Source organism: Podarcis vaucheri (genome assembly GCF_965113315.1).
Source record: "Podarcis vaucheri genome assembly, chromosome: 5".
NCBI lineage: Eukaryota > Metazoa > Chordata > Lepidosauria > Squamata > Lacertidae > Podarcis > Podarcis vaucheri.
The window spans coordinates 89,420,947-89,447,107 of NC_138763.1; the positions used below are offsets into that span (position 1 = coordinate 89,420,947).

Here is a 26,161-nt window from a genome sequence, read left to right on the forward strand (position 1 = left end):
AGAGTCAAATTCGCAGCACTCCACATCAGCACTTTGTGCCGTGCAGACCCTGAGCAGGGAGCGTGTGGGCCCCCGGATACCCAGGGGGGTCAAGAAGAGCTACTAAGCCTCCTGCAAGACCAAGCAAGCGAAGAACACCAGACACACCAAGGTCTGCTCTTGCTGCTGGAGGCTCTGCGGAGTGGCCTGTGCATGCGTGCCTGAGGTGAGTGCCTCCACAAGGTGATGGGGAGCCGGGAAAGGTAGCTAGGAGGGATGGGACATTAAGAGAGGGGGCGGAACAAATGGTGGAAAGTCTGCATTGCATAGCAGTGCGCTGCCTGGCAGTGGGGAAGGGGGTTAACAGGCAAAGCAGGCAGAAAGAAGTACTTGCACCTGTGAGCCTGAGACCCCTTTCCTCCCTAAACACTCCCGGAACCACTAAATCCAGCGGACCCTCTTTCGTACACTAGAAAAGCAAAGTCCTGCTGAAGTCCCGCTCTTGGGGACAATGACCATTACAGAGATCCCTTTTTCTTGAAGCCATCCACTCAAAATTGTCACCGCCGGCACTGGCAGCTTCAGCAGTCTTAAGTTACCATCCAGGACATTTGGGAAGCCTGCCAACTCTCCCGTTCCTTTCGTGGCCTTACTAAATGTCAAAATAGATCAGCTCTTTCTCTTGGATGTATCTCAGTATACTGCACATAAGGGTGTTTCCTCCCATGTTTCCCCATTTACTAACTTATCTCACTAAGTAATACTACAGCAGAAGTTCTTTCCCATTCCCCATGAGGTCAGGTAGTAGCACCAATGCCTTGCCAGCTAGTTTCTGCTCGTTTTCTCTATCACCGGAGCAGCTGTCCAGGATCTTGCCGAAGTATTCATACGGGGCATTTAATTGGCACATCTGCTGCCCTTGATTTGGAGATATACACATTTGGCAACTACATGACATGGAGTTCACACTTGTTGGATGGATCCCAGTGTGTGGAAATCAGTAAATAACTCCATTCCAGAAGACATTTTGTTGACCTGTAGGGTTCTCATTTGCTCTGGCCAAGGTGCTACACAGCAACAATCAGCCTTCACTTCTCACCTCAAACTGTTCAAAATGAAATTTAAAAAAATACCGTAAAAACAGTTTTAAGATGAAGGAGCTCTAGCCCAGCCTGAGCTCTTGGGCTCAAATGAGGAATTACAGGGTGAAATGTGTTTTGTCTTTTGATACAAGAGTAATGCTGTCCTTTGCCCTTGAAATCTAAGAATAATGAATGAAAAAACTTGCTTGCAATGGATACATTTCACAAATCCTCTCAGTTTAATGCCTGCAATTCTGTACTTTTAATCAGAGACTGGAGAACAGATGGCAGAAAGAGCAGAATTTAGATGTCCAGCTAGCTGATTTCTTCTTCTGCTTTAAATAGAAGGTGCAATCAGCTCCCTGGACAGCTAGATTCTACCAGTTATGCCATCTGTCAAAGAAGTCCTACCTATTTTGTCATGGCTGAGAGTTTGGGGTGCAATTGCCAGAACTCTCCCACATAATTGTAGAAGCAAAACTGGAAGTTCAAAGGTGGTCTTGTTTTATTTTTAACCACTTCCACAGCCTTAATTTTAATGATGGATAGCAAATGAACGCAACAAATTCATCTGTTGAATTCCCTGTCTCAGACATTCTCATCTCGCCAAGGGAAAAACTGGAAGACAAAAGGGTGAATTAGGATTGTGTGGTGAAATAATATCCCTGTGGTTTTGTTCCTACTGGTGTAAATAACTTCTGCATTAGCAAAAACAAAAGTAATGGAAGGGGTTTTCCTATGCAATCGGTTTTTTGAGAAAATAACTTTCTAAGCTTCAAGAGATTGTCCTATATCTATATTCAACCTTCAAAGTGTACAACAAAATACAACAGCAGATTAATTATCATTTTATTGCATTGATTATGACTAGGAATGGGTGAATAATTCCATTTTGGTTTATGTCAGTTTCTCGTTTTTCCAATCTGAGCACAGTTCTCGAAATTTCCACATCAGTTTCCATTTAAAAAAAAATCTCATGAACATTCATCAGCATTTTAGTGCTAATTTCACCTCGTATACACATTTTTGCATGCAATTTTTGCCTAACGCATTTTTGCAAAGCATTTTATTTTCCCTGATAGTTCTATTTTCCCCAAAATAATGCATTTTTAAATGTTATTTTCACTGATATATCCATTTTCATGCATATTTTATCTCAGTATGTGCACTTTTGTACACATTGCTTGGCTGGCGAACTGCACAGCAAAATTCGGAGACGTGAGAATTTTGAACAGTTGCATTTCCGTTCACATATTGTTTCGTAAAATGTGAATTAGGCAGATTCGCCTTTGTTTGTGAACTGAATTGAACCTATGCCTACCTTGTAGGAATGTGACACATAGGTAAATAGATCCATTTCTACACAGTCTTTCAAAAATGTTGAGGTTCTCAAAGGCAAAATGCAGTATACAGAGACCAGAGCGGCTGCTAAGGAAACCAGAGAACACTGGTGAGATTCTGGGAAACATATAAGAAAATTTAAATTTCCAGCGAATGCTTGTGATGCTCATGATTTGGGGCCAATGATTTGCTTACTTTAATGGAGAAACCCCTGCACAAAACCTTTGGCTAATATGGTGGATCCTTGCTTCATGGGAGATGAGACACAATTTCTGAAAGGATGTGAAAAATATAGGAAGGAGTGTGATGGCTGGGAGGATCACAAGAAGAGTTGTTTGCCCAGGTATGAAGTTGGCCAGTCTCTTTAGGCAGCCATATAGGGAGCAGCAGGAATAGGCCTGTAGAAGTGTGGGTACCGTTGGCATAGGGAAATGTCAGAGGGATGACCTGGGTGCTAAATTTAGGCTGTTCGGTAAGAAATTTGGGACCTCCATGGTGGCTTTCTCTAAATAGACCTCCTGTTCCCAAATAGGAGCAGTAGGGCAAGCAGAGGTTCTGATGATCAACGGATTAACAAGAAACCAGTAGTTCTAACAAGTACATTTTTTTCTGCTATTAACAAAGGAATATTCTGTGCAGGAAAGAGATTACAAGCCAGCAATGAATTTAGAACTAAAACAGAACGGAACTGGGCATTATGATACAGAAACACTTGAAGAAGTAGTTGCAAATTAGAGAGTGGTATGGACATGAACAAATTTTGCGGGGGGGGGACGACTCCCAACGAAATTGCTAAAATCTAAGAAGGCCCTGGAGGTCACACAAAAATTCCCACAGTGCCATTTCCTTGAATAAATTGGCAGCCCCCTATAGCTGCCTTGAAGTTGGGGGAGGGGGAGGGGGTAGATCTAAATTATGGTTCTGCTGAGTCAAACCTAATTTGGCTCTTGGACAAGGAGAGAGAGAGATTAAAAATGTCTCTTAACAATTAAACTCACTGGGGACTCCTGGTCAAATCATCACCTTCTCTGTCTAATCTATGAGGCCACCACTTTCCTGAAGTTAAGCAGGTCTAACCTCCTGGGAACCACATGTATGACACTTCAGGTTCCAATACAGAAGAATGGGTAAAATGCGAGTGTAAGAAAATGGCCGCTTACTCAGTCTCTGGGTAGGCAGCAGTTGCGGAATTCCCCCGGCCAGCTACAAAGGATGGTGGGATAATCCACCACCGCTAGATTTCAAATTGGCCATCAGGTAGCGAGAGGGCCCAGCTATAAAGGTCAGCTGCATCCAAGTTTCGGACCATATTCAGATCCGAGAAGGAATTTCCTGCAAACAAGATTGACCCTGTTTGGAGGTTTTGCCTTCCTGATAACAAATAGTCACAACTTTTGGCAGATAAGGCATTGAGTGGAATCCTTTAGTCTAATATTGGGTCGGTGTGAAGTGGTGCATCACCTCTAATGCAAACTGGAGCGATCGCAGGGTACTCCATTAGAGGGGTCTAGTGAGAACTCTGTCCAGAAGCCAAGCATGGGCCACCTATGTAGACCCATGTTTTGAGGAAGTCCCATAATCTCAGACACGACCCCACACAAACATCTGCCACCCACCTGGAGGCTGAAATTGGATTTGCACCCAATGGCTGAGCCAAAGCCTACCTACAACTATAATCAATAAAAGTTGTGACCAATTTTAAAATCCCAGAATATTTTCCTTTTCGGTTTGTTACACATAAACATTGCCTAGGCCCTTGCTGCCTGGGTTGGGGGTCACTGTGAGTGGGTCCGCTATAGCGATGCAGGCAAAGAGCATTTCAATGGAAAACAAGCAGAATTACATTTGAGTAGAAAATATAGGATTGTGATGCCAACGCAGAAGTTTGAGAACTGTCAAAAACTGAGGCGTAAGTAATATAGTCTTAATAGGGTACCCAAATGTTAGTGAGGTGATTATGAGGAATAGACCTAGCCAAAAGAAGCTCTATGTGCTGTTGTTTTTTAAATCAATGTAACAGAAAGGAAAGTGGACATATGCTGGACCTTTGCCATTGGGCCACTAAATGTGGAAGTTTATTGGTGCATTTTTTTTCTGGTGGGCGGCTTGTCGTGTGTGCGGTGATGTTTCAGTGGGTGGTCCCTTTTGCCAAATCCTTGCTTCCATTTGCTTTCCCCTAAGCACAACCTAATGGGACATGGTGTAAACTACTGGCGCTGTGGTGTAACCTACTGAGCCTAGGGCTTGCTGATCAGAAGGTCGGCAGTTCGAATCCCCACGATGGAGTGAGCTCCTGTTGTTCGGTCCCCGCTCCTGCCAACCTAGCAGCTCGAAAGCACACCAAAGTGCAAGTAGATAAATAGGTACCGCTCCGGCAGGAAGGTAAACAGCATTTCCGTGCGCTGCTCTGGTTTGTCAGAAGCAGCTTAGTCATGCTGGCCACATGTCCTGGAAGCTGTACGCCGGCTCCCTCAGCCAATAAAGCGAGATGAGCGCCGCAACCCCCGAGTCGTACATGACTGGACCTAACAGTCAGGGGTACCTTTACCTTTACCTTTTTAAGCACAACCTAATCATAAATTAACATGTTAGACATATACACACACCCATGCACTTTGCCACCCCAATATATATTTGTAAGGAGCAGATTTCACTCATTTCCCTCTTGTGTAACCCACACATATGGCTACGCATAGGCAGTCCAATGGAAGAATGGAAATCACTTAACTGTTGCAGAAGGGGCTAATCCTGTCCCATGTTCATCTTTATTTGTCTTGGCTAAGGGTATTTTGAGGGTAGGGAGGGCATATGTCTTACCAGCTGCCAACTGTGCCTTTGACTGGGGATGTGGACAAAGTTTGCACTTTTTGTAATCGCTTACAAAATGTCACGCAATTCGCTGTTTTGTGCCCCCAAGCACAGTGAGCGAGATTCTTCGAGCGATCGCAGGATTACAGTGCTCTGCGTGGTGGTGGTGCTTTTTAAAATGAAAAATCCTTTTTTCCATAATGAATTCTGCTATTCTAGCTTCCCGTTATACAAGTAATCTCCTGGACATATGGCAAGTAGGGTGATTATTATTGTTGTTATTGTTATTATTAAAGAAAACCTGTTAAAATTCCCAGAAAAGCTCCCCCCTTTTTTGGGGAGGGGTGTTCCCAAAGAAAGCTAAACAACTTTGACCCCCAACTTTGTCTAGATTTCCACTTTGGGGGATATGGCAGCCCTAAAAATATGGTACGTAAACCAAAACCATGCTAGAATTTGTGGCTGGAATTCATGTTGAGAAACATACAGTCTGTCAAAGTTTTTGAAAACAATTATGAATTTTGTACAATTTTTTTTTTAACTATTTTTACAACAGATGTATCACATTTATGAAAGAGAACAAGGTGTAAAGTGGGATGGGTTCAATAACTTGAGAAAAATGAATGAAATAAGACAAGATCACAAATCACATCGTTATTGATAACTGAAACCAGAAATAAAAAAATTCCTTCTAGTAGCACCTTAAAGACCAACTAAGTTAGTTCTTGGTATGAGCTTTCGTGTGCATGCACACTTCTTCAGATACACAAAAATGCACGTGTATCTGAAGAAGTGTGCATGCACACGAAAGCTCATACCAAGAACTAACTTAGTTGGTCTTTAAGGTGCTACTGGAAGGATTTTTTTTATTTTGACTATGGCAGACCAACACAGCTACCTATCTGTAACTGAAACCAGAAAGAATAGAACATTGATAACTCAAGCAAGAAAAACACGGGGATACATATTGCAGACTAACCTGCATATCTGGAATACCTGAAACAGGCAGCAATTGTTAGTGGCAGAACTAATTTTTTTGCTCAAGCCAAATCTGCCCATTTACCAACATACATTTTCATGAGCACAATATAGATACTCCGATTGTTAAAAACAAAACAAAACACCTCAGAGAAAAGCACTATCAATAACAAACCTTATTCTGTTGCAACGTAGATGTGACCTTTAAAACAAAAAAGCAGCTATACTTTTAAGTAACAGATTTAAGAAATAAATCTGATAATATGTAAACTAATTATCAGATTATGTTTCTGCCATGCAACATGTTGTATCTACATCTATTAAACATTGCTGAACAGATTTCTAACAATATATCTGGAACATTTATATGGTCCAGTGTTAGCAGAGAATCTTCCTTAGCTTCTTCAGCCTAGAAATTAATAAGGAGGCTTCCTGGTCCTTTCTGTCCTCCTCAGGGACATGCCACATTATCAAATTATTTGTTTGGGTTTACTTTCCAAATCTGCAGCCTACACAGTTATCTTACTGAATAAAATCTCCTGCATAGCTTATTCATCACTCAATTTCATTTGTTGTTTTGGTACATCCTTCTGTATATTATCATAATTAACAAATATAGTTCTCTGTACTGAGGTGAGTCGTCTGTAGACCAGAGATCTCAGGTGAACCTCAACAAACCTCAAACATACCCAGCAGCTGGGTACCAGGTCATGAAATTCCTGTTGGTGCTGCTGCTGCTGCTTCTTCTTCTTCTTCTTCTTCTTCTTCTTCTTCTTCTTCTTCTTCTTCTTCTTCTTAGCAGCAGTAGCAGTAGTAGTCACCCATCTGACTGGGTTGTCCCAGCCACTCTGGGTGGCTCCTAACAAAATATTAAAAACACAATAATACACTAACCATTAAAAACTTCCCTGTGCAGAGCTGCCTAAAGATGTCTTCCAAAAGTATAGCTATTTATCTGTTTGATATCTGATGGGCAGGTGTCTACAGGACGGGTGCCACTACTGGGAAAGCTCTCTGCCTGGTTCCCTGAAACTTCACTTCTCGCAGTTGGGGAACTGCCAGAAGTGATTGCTGAAATTGGCCAAAACTGCAAAATATGCAGCCAGAATGAAAAACAGGTCATGTGCCATCATTGTTCCTTAGGGTTTGCTGGGGCTAGGAAAGATTCCAGAAGCATCTGTGTGGACTGGCCCCTTTTGTCTTGAGAGAGGAAGTTGGTAGACACCTTTTCTATATACGCCAGAAGGGGGAAGGGATTAGCAAACGAAAGAAAACTCCATCGCGAAAGAGGCAACAGCTCTGTATTTAACCTAACACGAATGAGAAGTTCATTTACACTATTCTATTCTCGTACAGAAACAGCATGCCTCTTGCAGGAACCCCGGCTCCCAATAAGAAGAGAAAACCTACTAAACTCATTTTAGAACTAACCCAAGAAGGTAAGATATATGTGCACCTGAACGCAGACATAAAATCCTCTCTGAGCACTTCCTCCCTAGAGTATCTGTGGAGTGCCAAACAGAGAACAAGCATAGAAGCTTCTATGAAAATGAAGAGTCATGAGTGGTTAAGTTACGGCTTATGTAGAAGGACCACAACAGTCTCCTGCTTTCTAGAATATTTACAGAGCCAAAGGGCTCACCCCAAAGAGCCAAACTGTATGTGATGATGTTTAGTCACATGCAGTTGGTTTCAAGTTTTTTCTTTTTCTTTTACAAGATGGAACCCACAAGCAGAAGAATGGCACAGTGAGGGACACAATGGCTACCCATATTTTCCCAGCTGAGGAGAAAATATGGATATTTATTGCGGTCTCTCACTGTCACCGGTGTTAAGTCCTTAGATTTCAAGTAGCACTGCAGTGGCAAAGGTTATTTAGATATACACTGACCAGTGCCGGATTTACGTATAAGCTAAGCAAGCTATAGCTTAGGGCCCCACTTTCTTGGGCCCCCCCAAAAAAGTTCACTATTAATATACTTCTTCTAAATTGTATTTCAGTTCAACAATAACTTTGATAAAATACATATTTTGTTATGTGCAAATGGCTTTAGATACCTATTAGGTCCATAAATTACCTTATAGCATATATTCAACACAAAAAACAGTGACAATTTGTTGTTGACAAAGGACATCTGGACATATAAAGGGCCCCATTACCTTCAGTGGTTTAGGGCCTCATTAAACCTAAATCCAGCCCTGACACTGACATATGTGCCTCTCTTGCGCTACACATTGAAAACAGTATTATGCCATTTTAAACAGTCATGTCTCGTCACAAAGAATCTTGGGAACTGTAGTTGGTTAAGGGTTTTGAGAGTTGAAAGGAGACTCCTTATTTACCTCACAGAACCACAATTCCCAGAGTTCACTGGGAAGAGGGATTGAGTGTTAAGCCACTCTTGGGATTGCAACTCAGAGAACTCTAAAAAACTATAGCTCTGTAAGGGGAATAGTGGTCTCCTCACAACTCTCAGCATTGTTAACAAACTACAGTCCCCAGGATCCTTTGATGGCATCCATGACTGTCATAATAGGTACAGTGGTACCTCGGGTTAAGAACTTAATTCGTTTTGGAGATCCGTTCTTAACCTGAAACTGTTCTTAACCTGAAGCATCACTTTAGCTAATGGGGCCTCCCGCTGCCGCCACGCCACTGCTGCGTGATGTATGTTCTCATCCTGAAGCAAAGTTCTTAACCTGAGGTACTATTTCTGGGTTAGCGGAGTCTGCAACCTGAAGCATCTGTAACCCGAGGTACTACTGTACTGCGTTAGAGGTACAGTACAGACAGGGTGGTTAAGAGTCGGGAAAGAAGTTAATTGTTTAATTATCTTGCTTTGACTGGAAAAAAGGCATGGCTTGATTCTGAATCTCTAGTTCTTTGACTTGTTGATGGGGGGTGCATAAATATACTTGCACAAGCAAGCCACACGAAGCTCTGATTCAGTATAGTAAATGAATGGCAGTGCCTTGGCTGAAATGCTTCAGTATTGCTTGAAACCTTGTCGCATGGCCTCCAGCATGCTGTGCACATAGTTTATCAGCACAGCAGCCACAGCAAGTGACTGCTGGGGTTGGGATATGAACAGCTGTGACCTAAGAACCATGAAGGATGTTAACGGTGGCACAAGTTTTAGGACCAGGTGGCCTTCAGGTTTAGGGCCCCAAACATATGCAGAGCTCAGACCCTGCAAGGTGAGCAAAATGGTGTTGCTCCGATTGTGTGGCGTATAACTGGGCTCATCCCAGCTCTGTACTGCGGAGACATCAACAAAATCACAGAGGTTCTGTTGTTACAGTTCTCATGGTGGATTCCTGCTGAGGAAGCAACAATTGAATCCATGAGAGGCGACCGGGATTGCTGTCTTAGAAATGAAATGTTAACAGCCTGTTTTGTTTGTTTATGTTTGTATGTGGTTGGGAAAATTAAATAAAAATATTTCCTTTTAAAAAATGGCGAAGACCAAAAATTGGCTTCTGCTGGCTTCCTTGGTGTCGGGGCTAGTGCACATTCTAATGAGCATAATCTGCCAATTTCTGTTTGGATTAGGATGGAAATCATCAAAAGTAAAAAACAACAACCCAGAGATCCAGAGACTAAGAATTCTGCTGTCAGGTGTGCAAATGCCATGCCCATTTTCACTTGCCTAAGTCAAACATCTGTTCTGACAATGACCCATAGAGATCAGTCCTTTTGCTCTGTCTTTTGACACCCGATATCTGCTGTAAACTGTGGAAGTGGACATGGCGAGAGAGTTCAGATCTCCACTTCATAGAATAAGCAACTGAGGACAACAGGTTGGCAATGAAGTATTTTTAGTTTGTAGGCTAGTGTTATTGTTTCTCAAAGGTACCGCCAACCCTGCTTGATGCCACCTGAGTGATATTGTCATTAACTGAGAAAGAACCATTTGTCTGCGATAGCTAGTAGTGTGTAAAGATGGATAAAGTTGCAGGGTGAATGGAACAAAAAACTGAACGTGTTCAAAACTTAGTGGTGCTTGCTAAGCAGGACAGATAGAAGTAAACATGGTTAAGACTCTAAATGTCACTTCCGGGATAGCCAGAGGAAATGTCACATTGTATAGATACTTTCTTCCTTTGTGGGGCCATCTTTGCTCTCCACATAATACCACCCATGACACAGCCCCTTCCCACCACCTCAAACTTATTGCTTAAGCTTGGCTGGCAATGGCTTCTTTGCTGCTGCTATTCCTCCTCCTCTCTAGCTCTCAGGCAAACTCACTCCCTTTCTACTTCTTCCTCCTGCAAAATTTTCTCAGCCTCATTCCCTTTATGACCTCCTTTGTCCCTTCCACACCCATTAATTCTGATAGCCTGGATCCAGAGGTCCCACCCTTGCTCTCTCCTCAGTCAACTGTTTGGTATTCCTGTCACTCCAGCTGTTCTGTGCCTGCCTGGGTCCCTCATCCCCTTGGCTCTGGGCTTCCCTGCTCTCTCCTGGCTTGGTCTATCCCTCGTCTTGACTCCTTGTGGTCCTCCACTTGCGCCCCAACCCCACTGCTTCTGGAACACAGCCATGGTCACCACCCCCTGGTCTTCCACAGGGGGAAAACAACACACAGTTGCTGAGGAAATAGCAAATACAGTGGTGCCCCGCAAGACGAATGCCTCGCAAGACGAAAAACTCGCTAGATGAAAGGGTTTTCCGTTTTGGAGGTGCTTCGCTAGACAAATTTCCCTATGGGCTTGCTTCGCAAGACAAAAACGTCTTGCGCTTTTTTTAAAAAGCCGCTTGAAGAGGCGCAGTTGCGACGGACCGTGCTTCGCAAGACGATAAACATCGCAAGACGAAAAGACTCGCGGAACGAATTCTTTTCGTCTTGCGAGGCACCACTGTAACAAAACTATGATATGGCAACATGTGGCTTTTCTGGTCATACTTCTTACATGAAAGAAACATGACTAGAAAAGGTACCATTGTGTGCATTACATGTACTGTAACAAACTGTTTGCAAGGACACACAATTTGACGTCAATAATGTATGGATTTTTACAGGGCAAGATTGAGGCTTTTTGTGTGTGTCTTTTTGGTGATTAGTAACAAGATGGTGGTCATTCAAGGCCACTATTGGTTTCTTCATTTATTTACTTATTTCACTAATTTCCTTTAGCAGTAATACTTGCAAGGTAGTCTACAAACCAAAATAACAATGCTACCAATAAAATAACAACAAAACTATAATTGAAGTCAAATTAATCAAAAGAAACATACCCGCATAGTAATATATGCTTGAGTCAGGAGAAAACATGCACAAAAGTATTGTAAAATTGATGACATTGGTGTTATTTTTCTAGAAAAAGAGGTGTTGAAACTCACAATGAACACTTTCCTCATTCTCTCAGAATGGCAATGGTGCCCACCTGACAGGTGCCAGAACTGAGTTCTGGAGAGTTCCAGCTGAAAAAAGTCATTAATAACGTATTCAGAATCTATTTAAAAGCAATGAGAGTTCCCACAGAAGGGGATTCAACCATAGCAGAGCTGCTCCTGAAAAATCCTTGCCCCTGTGTCCATGCATCTAATCTTTGCTAATAATGAGCAAGGCCTCAGCAGCTGATTTTAATGGCTGAAGTAAGTTTGTGTTTGCAGAGGAGATCATTCAAATAATCTTTGAAAAGTTAAAACCAGCACTGAAATGACTCGTTGTTAACCAGCATAGTTGTGGTACAGAGTCAGTAACTGCCTTGTTCATCTCAGCAAGTTGGAGGGCCAGAGTTTGAACCAACTGCGCTCTCCGAACTGTCTTTAAAAGCAGCTCCACTTGGAAAGCATAATTGTAGCCCAGTCTAGATGTGACCTGTGCACTGTGGAGACTGGTCCATTTGGGTGAATGGGGGCACTGCTCCATCAGTCTTGCCCTCAGCCAACTGTTACCTGTCTCTTCCAACCACACCAAGGGATGGCACTGCCTGTCTGCTTCCTGCTCCTCCTCAGTCTCAGTACTACCTTTATGTAACTCAACAAGGAGGAAGAAGGTGACTAAATCTTGACTGTCACTGGCTCTGGTTCCACCTACTGCAGATTTATTTAAAAGGCTGTGGGGATCATACCCTGTTAGAAACAACGCAGGGCAACAACGCAGGGCAACAACGCAGTTGGTAGGCCGCAAACCTTCAAGCAGTCTCCTCAGGAAGTGAACGCTTGAAACCTAACTGGGCAGTATACCATATACACTCATGATACAGGTGAAATCAGAGTCAGAGTGGACTCGAATGATTTTTATCTGCAAAAAGTATCGAAAACCTGTCACAACAGGCCACTGATAGCTCCATCAGCCGCTCCCTTGGGCTTGGCTGCAATAAAACCTTCACCACTCTGAAAAAGGTCAGCTGTTTGGCACTGTGCAAATGTATGTTCCCAAGCCTACATTTTGCCAATATAATGGGAATGGAATCAATTACACAATATTTACAGAAAGGAAAGAAGGGTGCTTACCCCCACCAGCACATGTAGATTCTCTCTTACAATCCCACCACCAAGGTCATTTAAGTTCTTCTTACCTATTATTAAATTATCAAGGGCCCATAATTTCCCTTCAGAGAAGGCCAGTTCCACCAGTCACACTTTATAGGCTTTTTGTTTTTTAACTGCTCTGGTTGCACTGGTTTGGAGGAATGAAGAAAGAGGTCAAAATGGAGGTTTCTTGTAGTTGTAACGTTGTCCTTGTTGTACACCTTCAGTCATGCCACAAGAAGGGTCCAAGCTGAACCTGGGGAAGAAGATCAGCATCCCCAGGGATGTGATGCTAGAAGAACTCTCTCTCCTCACCAACAAGGGATCCAAGATGTTCAAACTTCGTCAACTAAGGGTAGAGAAATTCATATATGAGAACAACCCAGATGTGTTCACCGACAATTCTGTGGTAAGTATAGAAATGTGTGGTCAATTGCATTTGTCCATGCTGATCATAGACGAAAAAGGATACCTAGATGGTTGCATGCTGTCAAAAGTGCCCAAAGGCAGGACCGGCTGTGGTTCTTGGTGAAGTTTGTTTTTGTGCCTATATAAAAGCTGGCCCTAATACAAATACTGATCTTCAAATTACAGTAGGTGTATACCTCCATACAAATGCATGGTAGTTAATAATAACTCTTTTATTTTGGCAGCACTGCTGCTGAATGGTTGGATATATTTGGGAGGGGGCATTTGAAATCATTTGGGAAGCCAGATCAGGCCCACAGCTCACCAGAGTGGTTTTGGGTTAGTAGGTTGGATTGAGATATAAGACATCCAAATTCAAATTCCTGCCGTCAAGCTCATTTGAACAGACTCAAGCTGGTCAGTCCCTCTCATCCGAGCCTATTGTACCTGATCTTTTGAGGATAAAATGGAACAAGGACCTCTTGTCTAGAGGATGAGGCAGAAAAGCAGGTCACCTTACTATCTCCCTCGTATATTAATGTTCAAATAATATTGTTTCACCTACTTCTGCAAATTGTTTGAAGTTCCAGCAGCAGTCGCTACAGGAGCTATTTCCTTGTGAGGAGAAAGTTCTAGAGGGGTGTGGCATTTTTTGGGTGATATATGTTTGTTTATAAATATACAAATTGTGCATAGAGATCTGACAACTATGTTCCCACATGGGAGTCTAAAACAGAGCAAGGGACCCAAAAGCAAATATAATCTACCTGCTGTCCTGCCCCTGCTAAGAACAGACCCAGATTGCTGCCTGTAGCTGAACTACAAATGATTCCCCTTGCTCTCAGGCAAGGTGCATAGAGCCTAAGGCTAGGCAAGTTATTTTAGCACCTGAGGCAGAAAATCCTGTGAGTGCTTCTCCTTGGGAGTAGAAATACAACAAAAGGAACAACTGCTGATCTTTCGTGACTCTCAAAATTAGTTGCCCCACTCTGCCAAATGTTAGGGCTGGCACTGCAACTGCAGAGAATGATTTATTGTCCAGAAGCAAGAAAGCCACATCAGTTAAGAACAACAAGAGGGAAAGTTTACATCATACATATATATTTTATTATAGATTGTTAATATACGTGATGCTATAAAATATTGCTTTTATTCTTGAATTTGACTCACTGTGTTTGAAGTTGCTTTTCGAAGCGTACAAAGAGAAGCACATAGGTTATAATGAAGCAAATGACCCTTCCTACCACTTTAAATAGAAATAGTTTAATAGACCAGGGGTCTGTTTTTCAACCCAAAGGGCTGTAATTCCTCGTGGGGAGCCTTCCAGGGGCTGCATGCCAGGGGGAAATCCAAAGCATGTCCTGGATTCACATGTTGCCCTGTTCTTCATAGTGTGATATCTCATTATATTTCCTAGACCCTCCCTAAGTTTTGCAGTCAAACTAAGGAAGCAAGAGATAGTGGCAGGCAGAGGCAGAGCTTCACTGCTGCTTCTCAGGCCACTGAATTCCATGTGGCAAGCAAAGAAGGTCCTAGTCTTTTCTCCATATCTAAGTGCTGGGCCTTGGACAAGGGCAGCTTTTCCAAGCTACGTGCCGACCAATAATTGCTGGCCTGCCCACAGGCCAGTGGCGTAGTGTGCAGGGGCTCAGGGGCAATTGCCTTGTGTGCAACATTGTTAGGGGCGTAAAATGTCAACACGCGGTGCTGCCTCAAAACAGCTGTGCACTTCCGTCGCTGGACTCTGTTGTAAACAGCTTCTCCATGCGAACCAGGAAGTGGCCTTTCCAGACAACAGAGCAACTCTCCTCTGCGGCTGCAATCTCCTGGGTGACACAGGTGCTGTTAGGCAGTTGAATGCACATGCAAACCCTGTCCATTTCCTTCCCTCCCATCCCCCCTCCGCACCTGCAAGGCCCCGGATGCTGGCAACCCACACTATGCTACAGACCGCTCTGGGACTCCCACAGGGCTTATGGGTCCAGGACAGTTCCTAATTCAGGATCCCCAGCACCATACAGACACCATTAGCGGTGCATGTAGGTCGTAGACATGATCACTGATTGGCTTTATTTTCAATGGCTTTTTTTAAAGCAATATTGGGGTGCATACCCTCCAACATTTCCCCAATAAAAATAGGTACATTCTATTTAATAGTAGTAGTAATAATAATAATAATAATAATAATAATAATAATAATAATAATACCCTCTCCATACGACTGGGTTGCCCCAGCTTCTCTGGGTGGCTTCCAATATATATAAAAACATAATAAAACATCAGACATTAAAAAACTTCACAATACAGGGCTGCCTTCAGATGTCTTCTAAAGGCTGTATAGTTACTTATCTCCTTGGCTCGGGGGTCACATAACTCCATACCCTCCCACATTTCTCCAATGAAAATAGAGATGTCCTACCATAGCTTTCCAATATTTCTCCAATGAAAATAGGAACATTCTAAGGAAAAGCAGGACTTTCTGGGATCAAATCAGAAACCGGGGCAGCTTCTGTAAAGACTGTCCTTGGAAAATAGGGACACTTGGAGGGTGTGGGGAAGGGTTTAGGGTTCAGAATCTTAGGTGGCCTCTCACTTCTGACATAGGAGATGCAGGTACCAATTCTGTCCCAATGAGCATAGGGAGATTTACTTCTAAATAAACATGTGCAGAATTGCAACAAAACACCTCACAGGTATTATTTTAACTTTTTATAGAAATATTACCTGCACAGGTAAGCGCAGGGTTGCTCACCATCAGCAGTATCACAGATTCCAGCCGTTAGCGACCCGTGACATGCAAAAAAAACCGCAGATCCTTGTAGCATTCAGTGCTTGTCATGGATATATTGGGGTTTTCATTACATTGCCAGCAACTGTGAATAGTGGTTTGAGTACCGGAGAAATGTAGTTCCCAAACAATCTGGCAGGCTATTTGAGGAAAGGCGTTTGACTCCCTTATAACAACTGACTAATTACAGAGGATTTAAGCTTCCATGTACAACACAACATGGATTTGGAGAGGTCTTAACTTCCCCCGTTTCAAACTAAAGGCTCCTTTCTACGCGGGCTGAGGACAGTGACTGAAGGCGAGTGACTGTAACTCCAGACGTGTTGTTAATAACATAGACTGTAAGCATTTTGGGAAGCTCTTCATCAGGGAGGTGGAAATAGAAACACACATGGTGGTCTCAATCATTCCCTTTAGGGCACGCTGAAAAGAGCTTCATGGCATCTCCCCATCTCAGCAGGCCTCCTCCCCCAGTGACGTCAGGACCTTGAGATGCCTAGCAGTTCCATCTCCCTGAGGTGGATCGTTTTTCATTGCCTAGTTCTCCTGAAGCACATATAGAAATGCTGGAGCTAAAGACAGCCCAAGTGCCTTGCGGCATCAGGAAAATTGCCGCTATTGGGACTTCCATGTGAGGCAGCTGAAGGGCACACAAGTGGAGTTCTCTCTCGTTGAAACAGAAGGCTTGGCCTGCACCAAACTTGAAGGTGCCCTCTGGGCTAGCCAGGCTATTTGGTGACTAACTCAAGCCACTTTGGGCAAATGTCCAAAGGTCATCATGCCAGCCTTTAGTGTGCAGTGGACATGCAGCTCCAGTGGCTTGGGGTCATTTTGATCCTATATTAAACTGGCATTGAAAGTAACAACAAAAACAAAAGTGAAATGTATGAAAATGCCCTTTCCTGATGTCTGAAGCAGCTGCTTTTTACATGAGCTGCACCACACGTGATCCTGTGTCCCACTGCAATGAGCACTGTACTCATGGGGTGATTAATACCTCACAGAACAGGAATGAGCCATACCGCATTGTCACTTTGCCAGGACAAACATTTTCCTAATGCCCCCGCCAAACCGTTGCCCTCCCCATCTCTTCTCCCTTTGTGTATGTGTGTGTAAATAGAATGTGCACACATCTACCTTCTCACTTGTCTTCTTCACTAGATATCTCATATCTCATCTCTACCATTCCATCATTCACCAGCCTCCCAAGCTTGCAGAAATATAGTTGTTTTGCACATATATTGTTTTGTGTGTGTATTGCATACATTTCTCCCCTTGGTTTCATGTTCTGTGGATGGAAGTACTCATTTGCTCATTTCCATACCATTTGCCTGTATTCAAGATATTATGAAGGGGGGAAACCTTTCAAGATTCATCAGTACCTCTTATTATTATACCCAGATATTTATTAATGGGATCACCAATTGCACTGCCGGTATTAACCCTAAGAACTGACTTTTTGGCTTTCAAAGAAAGAACACTTTAAATGGGGTTTCTGTTCACCTGTCTGTTCAAGAATTAGAACCAGGTATATTGTTGGATTGTTGGGGGAATGAGAACTCTGTGTAAGATGATGAACGGTGTGGAAAGAAGAAATAGGTAACATTTCCCCTTGCCCTCACACAATGCTAGAACTCAAGAGCCCCTTTCAGCCACTTCATATTGTTGTTGTTGTTTAGTCGTGTCCGACTCTTCGTGACCCCATGGACCAAAGCACGCCAGGCACTTCTGTCTTCCACTGCCTCCCACAGTTTGGTCAAACTCATGCTAGTAGCTTCGAGAACACTGTCCAACCATCTCGTCCTCTGTCGTCCCCTTCTCCTTGTGCCCTCCACCTTTCCCAACATCAGGGTCTTTTCCAGGGAGTCTTCTCTTCTCATGAGGTGGCCAAAGTATTGGAGCCTCAGCTTCAGGATCTGTCCTTCCAGTGAGCACTCAGGGCTGATTTCCTTCAGAATGGAGAGGTTTGATCTTCTTGCAGTCCATGGGACTCTCAAGAGTCTCCTCCAGCACCATAATTCAAAAGCATCAATTCTTCGCCGACCAGCCTTCTTTATGTTCCAGCTTTCACTTCCGTAGATCACTACTGGGAAAACCATAGCTTTAAGTATACGGACCTTTGTTAGGGTTAAATAAACATGCAAGGGGGAGCCTTGGGGACCAGCACATTGTCTGTACCTGCATCACTCTCCCCTTAACTCTCTTTGAGTGGGAGGGCAAACCTGTGAACTCAGGAACCTAGGGAACTCTAGGTGGGAGCCCTGACACGATGGCTAGGAGTGTTAGTCGGCAGGGTGTAAATTCAGGCAAGACAAAAATAAGGACTTATTTGCACAATCAATGTATGCGATCCATTGTCCCAAGATGTAGCGAATAGTTTGGATGACTTTTATTATTATATAAATTTGTGAAAGATAGGTCTCGCAACAGCTGTTGTATCCATGATCAATTGGTCCTTCAGTGAATATCTTAGTGAACAGCCCATCAATTTATCCCTTTTTTGTTGCCTCTGAACAGAACATACCTATAGCTATTGCAGACAACACACATCCATATGTCTCACCCCATTATGTCTTCATAATGCCAACATAGGTCATAATCCTGCTGGTGTCCCCAGTCTCTCCCAATCATTTTTCATAATAAATGCATTTTTCTATGTACAAACATCTAAAACAACATGATGCATCAATACCCCTTTTTCCCTTTGGCTATTTTCTTATTGGCATCGTTCGCTCATGATTTTGCAGACTTTGCCTAAAGCACAGAGAAGACTCCTCTTTGCACTTTTGTCTCTCCCTTCCACCAAGCCTGGTGTTTGGTTTTGTTAACCCTTCTTCGCTCGGCCTTTTCGAGTCACCATCCGAAGATTCCCTTCCTAATTGTACTCAGGTGGAGCTCATCTGTCCCCAGAACTCTTGGTTTCTTCCTGAACAGCAGCTCTTGGGTCACATCCACACTAGCTATTTAAAGCACAACACGTTGCTTAACAAACTACAGTTCCCAGGATTCTTTCTGGGGCGTGCTTCAAATGTATGGGTGTGTGTGTGTGTGTGCAGCTGTAGAAAGGCCCCAGTGGAAGGGAATGTTCCAGTTTAGTGTACCAGATAAGCGTGTCAGATTTCAAGCAGGAAGACCCACGTTTAAATCCCTGCTCAATTATGAAGCTCTGGGGCAGTAACCAGCTCTCAGACTATCCTACTAACATAGTAGTTGTAGACCCCCCAAGTGTCCCTATTTTCCAGGGGCAGTCCTGGATTTACAGAAGCCAGTTTCTTATATGATCCCAGAATGTCCCACTTTCCCTTAGGGTGTCCCTATTTTAATCAGAGAAATGTTGGAGGGTATGAAGACATCTGAAAGCAACCCTGTATAAGGAAGTGGGGTTTTTAAATGTTTAATTACTGTATTATGTTTTTATATCTGTTGGAAGTCCCCCAGAGTGGCTGGGGCAGCCCGATGGGCGGCGGGGGTAATAATAATAATAATAATAATAATAATAATAATAATAATAATAATAATATACTATTATTGAATCAACCATCCCTATTTTCATTGGAGAAATGCTGGAGGGCGTGCAAGCAAAGAATATGTTCTTTTAAATATCCCCAGGCCAGAAACTAAACAACTGTTTCAAGGACAGGTGAACAGGACTGCGTCCGTACAAAGATGCAGAGAACAAAATTAAGGAAGTTGTTTACCAGTATATCTCACTGAATGAGACCTCCAACTACCATATGATATCCCCGATGACTTAGGAGCACAATTATGTGGGCATCTCCATTTGTTTGATCACCTCCATCCTTCCCTATATTTTGATCTTCTTGTGACAAGGCTGGTAAACTTGTCACCCTTCAAATAGACTTCACCTTCCATCCTCCTTGACCACTGGCCATGCTGACTGATGCTGCTCTGTGCCCTCTTTTGGTAGGAATATGTGGTCAAAAGAGTTTATTTACTATGTACCTCGGAATTAGGATTGTGGTGTATGGGACGTTTTGTGATTGGGCTAGACAGAGGCTACAGTATTGATGTTATTGTGCAGCTAAGTTAGATCAGTGCCCAGGGATTTCCTCTTCTTCACTCTTATCTACCCACATCCCCTGCTCAGTCTGGCTTTCCATTCTCCTTGTTGAAGGCAACCACCAAACTTTTGAGCTGTCTGTAGAAAATCAGGTGGTGCATGACTGGATCTCAGTAACTGAAATGCACTGGATGCATCTCGCTGCATGCGCACTTTCTATTTTGTACTGCAAGCACCACTAAATACCACCAGTTTACGTGCATGCGATTGTTTCAAATTGTGGGCCTAGCCATTCTTAGAACAGCTCGGCATTTCAGAGGATCAATTGTGGCTTTGTTAAGAGTGGGTGCGTTTTGCTAGCTCCTTTTGCTAGATAATGGGACACGGGTGGCGCTGTGGGTTAAACCACAGAGCCTAGGGCTTGCCGATCAGAAGGTCGGAGATTCGAATCCCCACAACAGGGTGAGCTCCCGTTGCTTGGTCCCTACTCCTGCCAACCTAGCAGTTCGAAAGCACATCAAAGTGCAAGTAGATAAATAGGTACCACTCCTGCAGGAAGGTAAACGGTGTTTCCGTGCGCTGCTCTGGTTCGCCAGAAGCGGCTCAGTCATGCTGGCCACACGACCCGGAAGCTGTACGCCGGCTCCCTCGGCCACTAAAGTGAGATGAGTGCCGCAACCCCAGAGTCGGTAACGACTGGACCTAATGGTCAGGGGTCCCTTTACCTTTATCTTTGCTGGATAAACACGAGGCTGGGGTGCCCCACAATTTTGGTAAGCGCTCACAGGGACTTTAGCCTGGCAGAAGAGGAAGCAGATGCAAGGGAGGGAAGCAGCCCCAGATGGTTGTTGGCGGCTGGAGTTTAGTGAGAAGCTGTGCTGAGGAATTGCCCACCTGCAGACGTAGGCATCATCGTCACATGTTCACCCTTCAAGCAGTCTGGCCTCCTGAACTCAGAAACCAGTTGCGGATTTCAGTTTGTGTTTGTGCCGCTCCATGCTTCCCTGTTTAGTATGGGAACAGACAGCCCTACCAGCCACAGCCTCCAGCTCCAGGCCGCATCAGAGATGAAACCTTCCATGACTCAGATTCTCTTCCTCTCTTCCTCTCAACCCCCAATCCCATATTTCCTAACATTCAGAGGGAATTCATTCTCCTTGTTCTTAAAATGGGAAATTTATATAGGCAAGGGAGGGAGATTCCCCAGAGCTCTGTCAATTTAGTTTGCTTGATGGCTCTGTGCCCAGACTGCAGATTGGATGACCTGCCGTGAAGCCCTGGCGACTGCAGCTGAATACATGGAGTGGAGTGTTAGATAATTCTACACTCAGCCTTGTGGGGTTTTCACTTCTTCTATCCTATATTTAGCTGACCGAACAGCTGGCCTTGGAAGCCTGTTTACAGCCTGGAAAGCTTCTCATCGCCAAACAGTGCTGCATGTAACAGGCAAGCAAAGTGCTTGACCCTTTAAAAAAAACCAATGTGGGGTTTTGCTAGGATCCCTCAGAGGTGATTTTGCAGGTGGATCCAGTGGGCCTTGCAATCCTGCAATCATGTGCCTTTGCTCAACAGAACCTGAGTAGTTGCTGTTATCTCTCTGTTTCATGATTTGCACATGACTGTGCAAATCATTCCTAAATTTTTTCCTGCAAAATGTATTTAGTGAAGGCAAATAGCTGGATAATATGAACATCATCTAGTTAGTGCACAGATTGCCTGTTGTTGGCAAAAGTCAAAATGACTTGCTGGGATTAGCTACATGGAGAAGGAGAAAACCTGCAGGAAAAAACGCCCAACAAATCTGCACACAGATGGCATAGCAGAGGTGTTTGTTTTTAATCATGGGGTGAAAAGGGCACCCTGCTGATCAACCGCTCTATTTCTACAATTTTCAGAATTGGTGGAGGAGGTTCCCTTAGATATCAGTTAAGCTGCCAACCAATCAATGTCATACGCTTGTATGGATTTTCTTCCCACACCCAACTCTAAGTTTGTAGGTAAACTTGACTATGTCAAGTTTAAAATTGCAGGTAGGCTTGGTAATTTTTGTTCCTTTTCTAGCAGGTCTCCTCCTGCTGCATTATGCATGTTTGTGTCTTAGTTGTGCCTTTTACCGCCCGTTACATCTTGAGTGCTGCCCTAGCATTGCAACAAGGGGCACTTTGTCCTAACAATCTAGTTCTCAGAACCTAAATTATTATTATTTCTTAATTATCATTATTATTATCAATTAAATTTGTATCATCTGAATATCACAGGGCAGTTCACAATGTAAGTAAACCTAGCAAAGATACAGAGACTCTTGCCAGCAGCAATTCTCACTGTTGCTCCTTTCTAATATTTTATTTTATCTAAAGAATTTATATGCTGCTTAACTACAACGCTCTCTAAGCGGTTTACAAAGATAACCTTGAGGCCACCCAACCAGCCCTGCCAACGCATTTACACCTATGGCATAACTGCTCACAGGGTGGATTTGATTTAAATCAAATCAATTTAAATCACGATTTAAATCACTAGCTAGTAAGACTTGATTTAAATATTTTTTTACAGAAAGACTCATTCTTTCTGGTATAATCTTGATATTTACAAGCAGATTAAGGTTTCATTTTTGGAATAATAAATTTTCAGAGTAGTTTTTACAGTTATATAAAAATTACTGATTTGGTTATACTGTACTATTAGAAATACATAGACTGATAGCTATGAAATTATTGGGAGGGTTAATAAGTTAACTGTATATCATTGAACATGGGACGCAGGTGGCGCTGTGGGTAAAAGCCTCAGCGCCTAGGGCTTGCCGATCGAAAGGTCGGCGGTTCGAATCCCTGCGGCGGGGTGCGCTCCCGTCGTTCGGTTCCAGCGCCTGCCAACCTAGCAGTTCGAAAGCACCTCCGGGTGCAAGTAGATAAATAGGGACCGCTTACCAGCGGGAAGGTAAACGGCGTTTCCGTGTGCGGCTCTGGCTCGCCAGAGCAGCGATGTCACGCTGGCCACGTGACCCGGAAGTGTCTCCGGACAGCGCTGGCCCACGGCCTCTTGAGTGAGATGGGCGCACAACCCTAGAGTCTGGCAAGACTGGCCCGTACGGGCAGGGGTACCTTTACCTTTATATCATTGAACAATTTTTCTGCTGTACTTCACTGGAAGGAGAAAAACAATCATTTCCTTAATAACAATTTAAACAATTTATTTAACTAAAACAATAACATTATAGCATATGTATCCATATTTGTTAACTGATGTGGTTAAGCAATTTAAAAAAACGCACAAAAAACCTGGACTGAGTTTTAGCACATATGAAAAACTTGAACAAATCCTTATTTCCTGATGAATAGTATTTGGACTATAATGTAACTTAAATAGAAAACTTTCTTTAGAAAGATTTTTCCTCCAAAAGCATTTTATTTTGAAAATCCAATTTACATTAAAAAAAATTGGATTGATTTTTGTTAGCTGGAAATAGGTGTAATGAATCGTCACCTTGACATTCACACTTCTTTCTCTCTCTCTCTCTCTCTCTCTCCCTCCTCCCTTCCAGGATCATTTTCAGAGATTCATCCCACCTGGGGGACACTACGGAGTTGATTCTCACGGTTATTCACACAGCAGTGGGAGGATGGTGGGTGGTGTAACTGTAGGGCAGTATGGATCCAGTAAACTGCAATACCCTCCTGCTCCTCCTCCAAAACCTGGGAGCAAAGGTGGAGCTGGAGGAACAGGAGGAACAGGAGGAGGCCACACCGAGGGATCTGCCGGCACAGGAGGAGGTGTGGATGGTAGCGGAGGAAGTGACACCACTGGCGGGAAAGGCAAGTATCTGTGAGCACATACACACACATATACAAGCTTAAGCGAGGAAAGATGCCAGGGTTTGGGTGCTATTGCTCCAGAGATCGAAATACGTGTTTCAGTTGCGCAAGAAGCAATCCACATCCTGCCTTTTACATTATCTTTCCCAAAATCTGGATACCCCTGACAGTCATAAAACATTCAATTGTTTATGCTTCCTGGTCCATTTCAGCACCATGGAAAGATGGGTTGGGTATAAAAAAATAAAATTATTATTATTATTATTATTATTATTATTATTATTATTATTATTACAGTATTATTATTCCTACTACTAACTTATTCCAGCTGCATCCAAATAAATGACAATGTGGCACTCTGGTAAATTCACGCAGAATGGCACAACTTGCGTAATTTATTCTGAATGGAGGCTTCCTGATTCTTTGGTACAGAATTTGGATTTTGTTTGAAGCAACCTACTGTCACCTTTTGACTTTATAATTCATAACATTTATCTGCCCCACTGGCATTCTTTTATGTGTTCCTCTGTTTTGCCTTTAAAAAATGACCTAAATAATCTGTTGTTGTTGTTGTTGTTGTTGTTGTTGTTATATTTCAGGTGACAGCAAAGGTGGAAGTGGGAAACATGTCTCCATTTTTAAGACCTACATCTCTCCATGGGAAAGAGCTCTAGGCATGACCCCACAAGAGAAAAGTGAATTCACAATTGACCTCCTTTCTTATGGCTCCAAAGCAGACCTCTGCCATTATAAATCTTTCAACAGGTAAGGGGAAACTTTTGATATATTGGTGGAGTCTGACAGTGGATGGTAAGTAAGATTATTGTGAGTTAAACAGAAAATGGATTTGATCTGGAGCTTCAGCAAAAGGAAGTAAGACCCTCGTATTAGGAAAAAGACCCTTTCCCCTTAAATGCAAGGGAGATGAGCTCTTTGGTTATTAGGGAAGCTGTGAGTACAAGACAAAATAGCCAAGGTCTGTCGATACTGGAAGTCCCTCTTTCCTGCTAAGACTGAAACAGGCTCCGGTTCCACCCATTGTGAGAAGCCAAGGGGTAGACCTGAACCCCATGCAAAATGGCATTTTGGTTTCTTCCAAATCGATGATTCTATAAACTGTGAAGGGCTGAGCAGAGAAGATGCAGAGAGTACACACACGAAGAAAGATGGAAACTGACAGAGAGTTGTTACGAGGAAAACTGCGCGACAAAGTGGCAGGGGAGGGGAGGGTACGTTGAATGTGGACAGTACAACAGCGGGGAAAGATATTTGATATTTTATTCAGTTTCTATACTGCCTTTCATCTGGGGATCACAGGGCTGATTACAGAGGCATACTTGGGGGGGGGGCGCACACGAAACTGGCTTCCACTGGGGGCGTAGGCCCAGGCCCCCCTCCAAGGAGTCACCTATCAGACTGTGGAGAGTGTGACGCATATGTGTGTGTTGTTGTGGCAAGTTCAAACACAAGATAAGGTTCCCGTTTGTCTCACACTGTGGCACAAAGGCGTGTGGTAAAGTGATTTTTTTAAGGGAGAGAGTGCCGATACAGCCCCTTGCCAAGGTTGCAAAAGACCCTAGGTACACCTCTGGTGGTTAACAGTATAAAAACACAAAAATACGTAACATAAAGGTAAAGGTAAAGGGACCCCTGACCATTAGGTCCAGTCGTTTGGGACTATAATTCCCATCATCCCTGACCACTGGTCCTGTTAGCTAGGGATGATGGGAATTGTAGTCCCAAACATCTGGAGGGCCAGAGTTTACCTATGCCTGAGCTACGGCTTCCCTATGCACTGAACTGTCCCTAGTGCTGAGGCCAAAACCTTGATTGCCAATTCTACTTCTCCCTAGGACTGCAATGCCGTATGGGGGATATGAGAAGGCAGCCAAGCTGATGACCTTCCAAATGCCCGAATTTGATGCTGGCCCTTTGGTACCCGAACCTATCATTGTGTGCAGCCAAGAAGTCACCAATAGACCGTCTTTCAACAGAACCCCGGTACCCTGGCTGGGGTCTGGAGAGCCTACTGAATACACCATTGAAGTGAACGTGCCAGTTGCAGGTGAAACAGAAGAATTATAGAACCTTCCTTTCCCGCCCCATCCTTTCTGCATCTGCCCACATGCAAGTCTGTTACAAGGAGCTGAAAAATGCACTTCCAGTCCCAGAGATTCCTAATCTTTGTCCTTAGAACAGCCAAGTTCCCACTAGGTTCTCAAACGTATCTATGCTGTGGTATTTATCCATATCAGAGGTAGAAGAAGGAAAGCACTAAAGTAGGAAAGAAGAAAGAGAGATGGTGTGGGGAGGGGGAGATAAATGACTTATATATCTGCCCTCCAAAACAAAACAAAGGGACAGTCTTGGAATGTTTAAGCTGCCTGCCTGCTCTGTACCGGGTTTGATCCTGTTTTATCATTTGGCAAAAACAAATAAAGCATCTAGAAAGAAAGAAGACAA

The 26,161-nt window shown here is 43.4% G+C and overlaps 1 protein-coding gene across 2 annotated transcripts; it reads left to right on the forward strand.

Moving 5' to 3' along the window:
* On the forward strand, nucleotides 1–26,161 carry MYOZ1 (myozenin 1). Of its 2 annotated transcripts, XM_082223649.1 has the most exons (6): nucleotides 1–205; nucleotides 7,545–7,627; nucleotides 12,897–13,078; nucleotides 23,428–23,698; nucleotides 24,298–24,463; nucleotides 25,552–26,161. In XM_082223649.1, the coding sequence occupies exons 2-6, from the start codon at nucleotides 7,552–7,554 to the stop codon at nucleotides 25,781–25,783; spliced, it is 927 nt and encodes a 308-aa protein (XP_082079775.1). In that variant the 5' UTR covers nucleotides 1–205; nucleotides 7,545–7,551; the 3' UTR covers nucleotides 25,784–26,161. The 2 variants fall into 2 exon arrangements, with proteins under 2 accessions (XP_082079775.1, XP_082079776.1); XM_082223650.1 differs by lacking the exon at nucleotides 7,545–7,627.

Bases quoted from the DNA above. Each gene is read 5' to 3' on its own strand.
- MYOZ1 (XM_082223649.1), top strand. From the start codon at position 7,552: ATGCCTCTTGCAGGAACCCCGGCTCCCAATAAGAAGAGAAAACCTACT. The intron at 13,079-23,427 runs GTAAGTATAGAA...CCTCCCTTCCAG, and splicing joins TGTTCACCGACAATTCTGTG to GATCATTTTCAGAGATTCAT. The intron at 24,464-25,551 runs GTAAGGGGAAAC...ACTTCTCCCTAG, and splicing joins CATTATAAATCTTTCAACAG to GACTGCAATGCCGTATGGGG.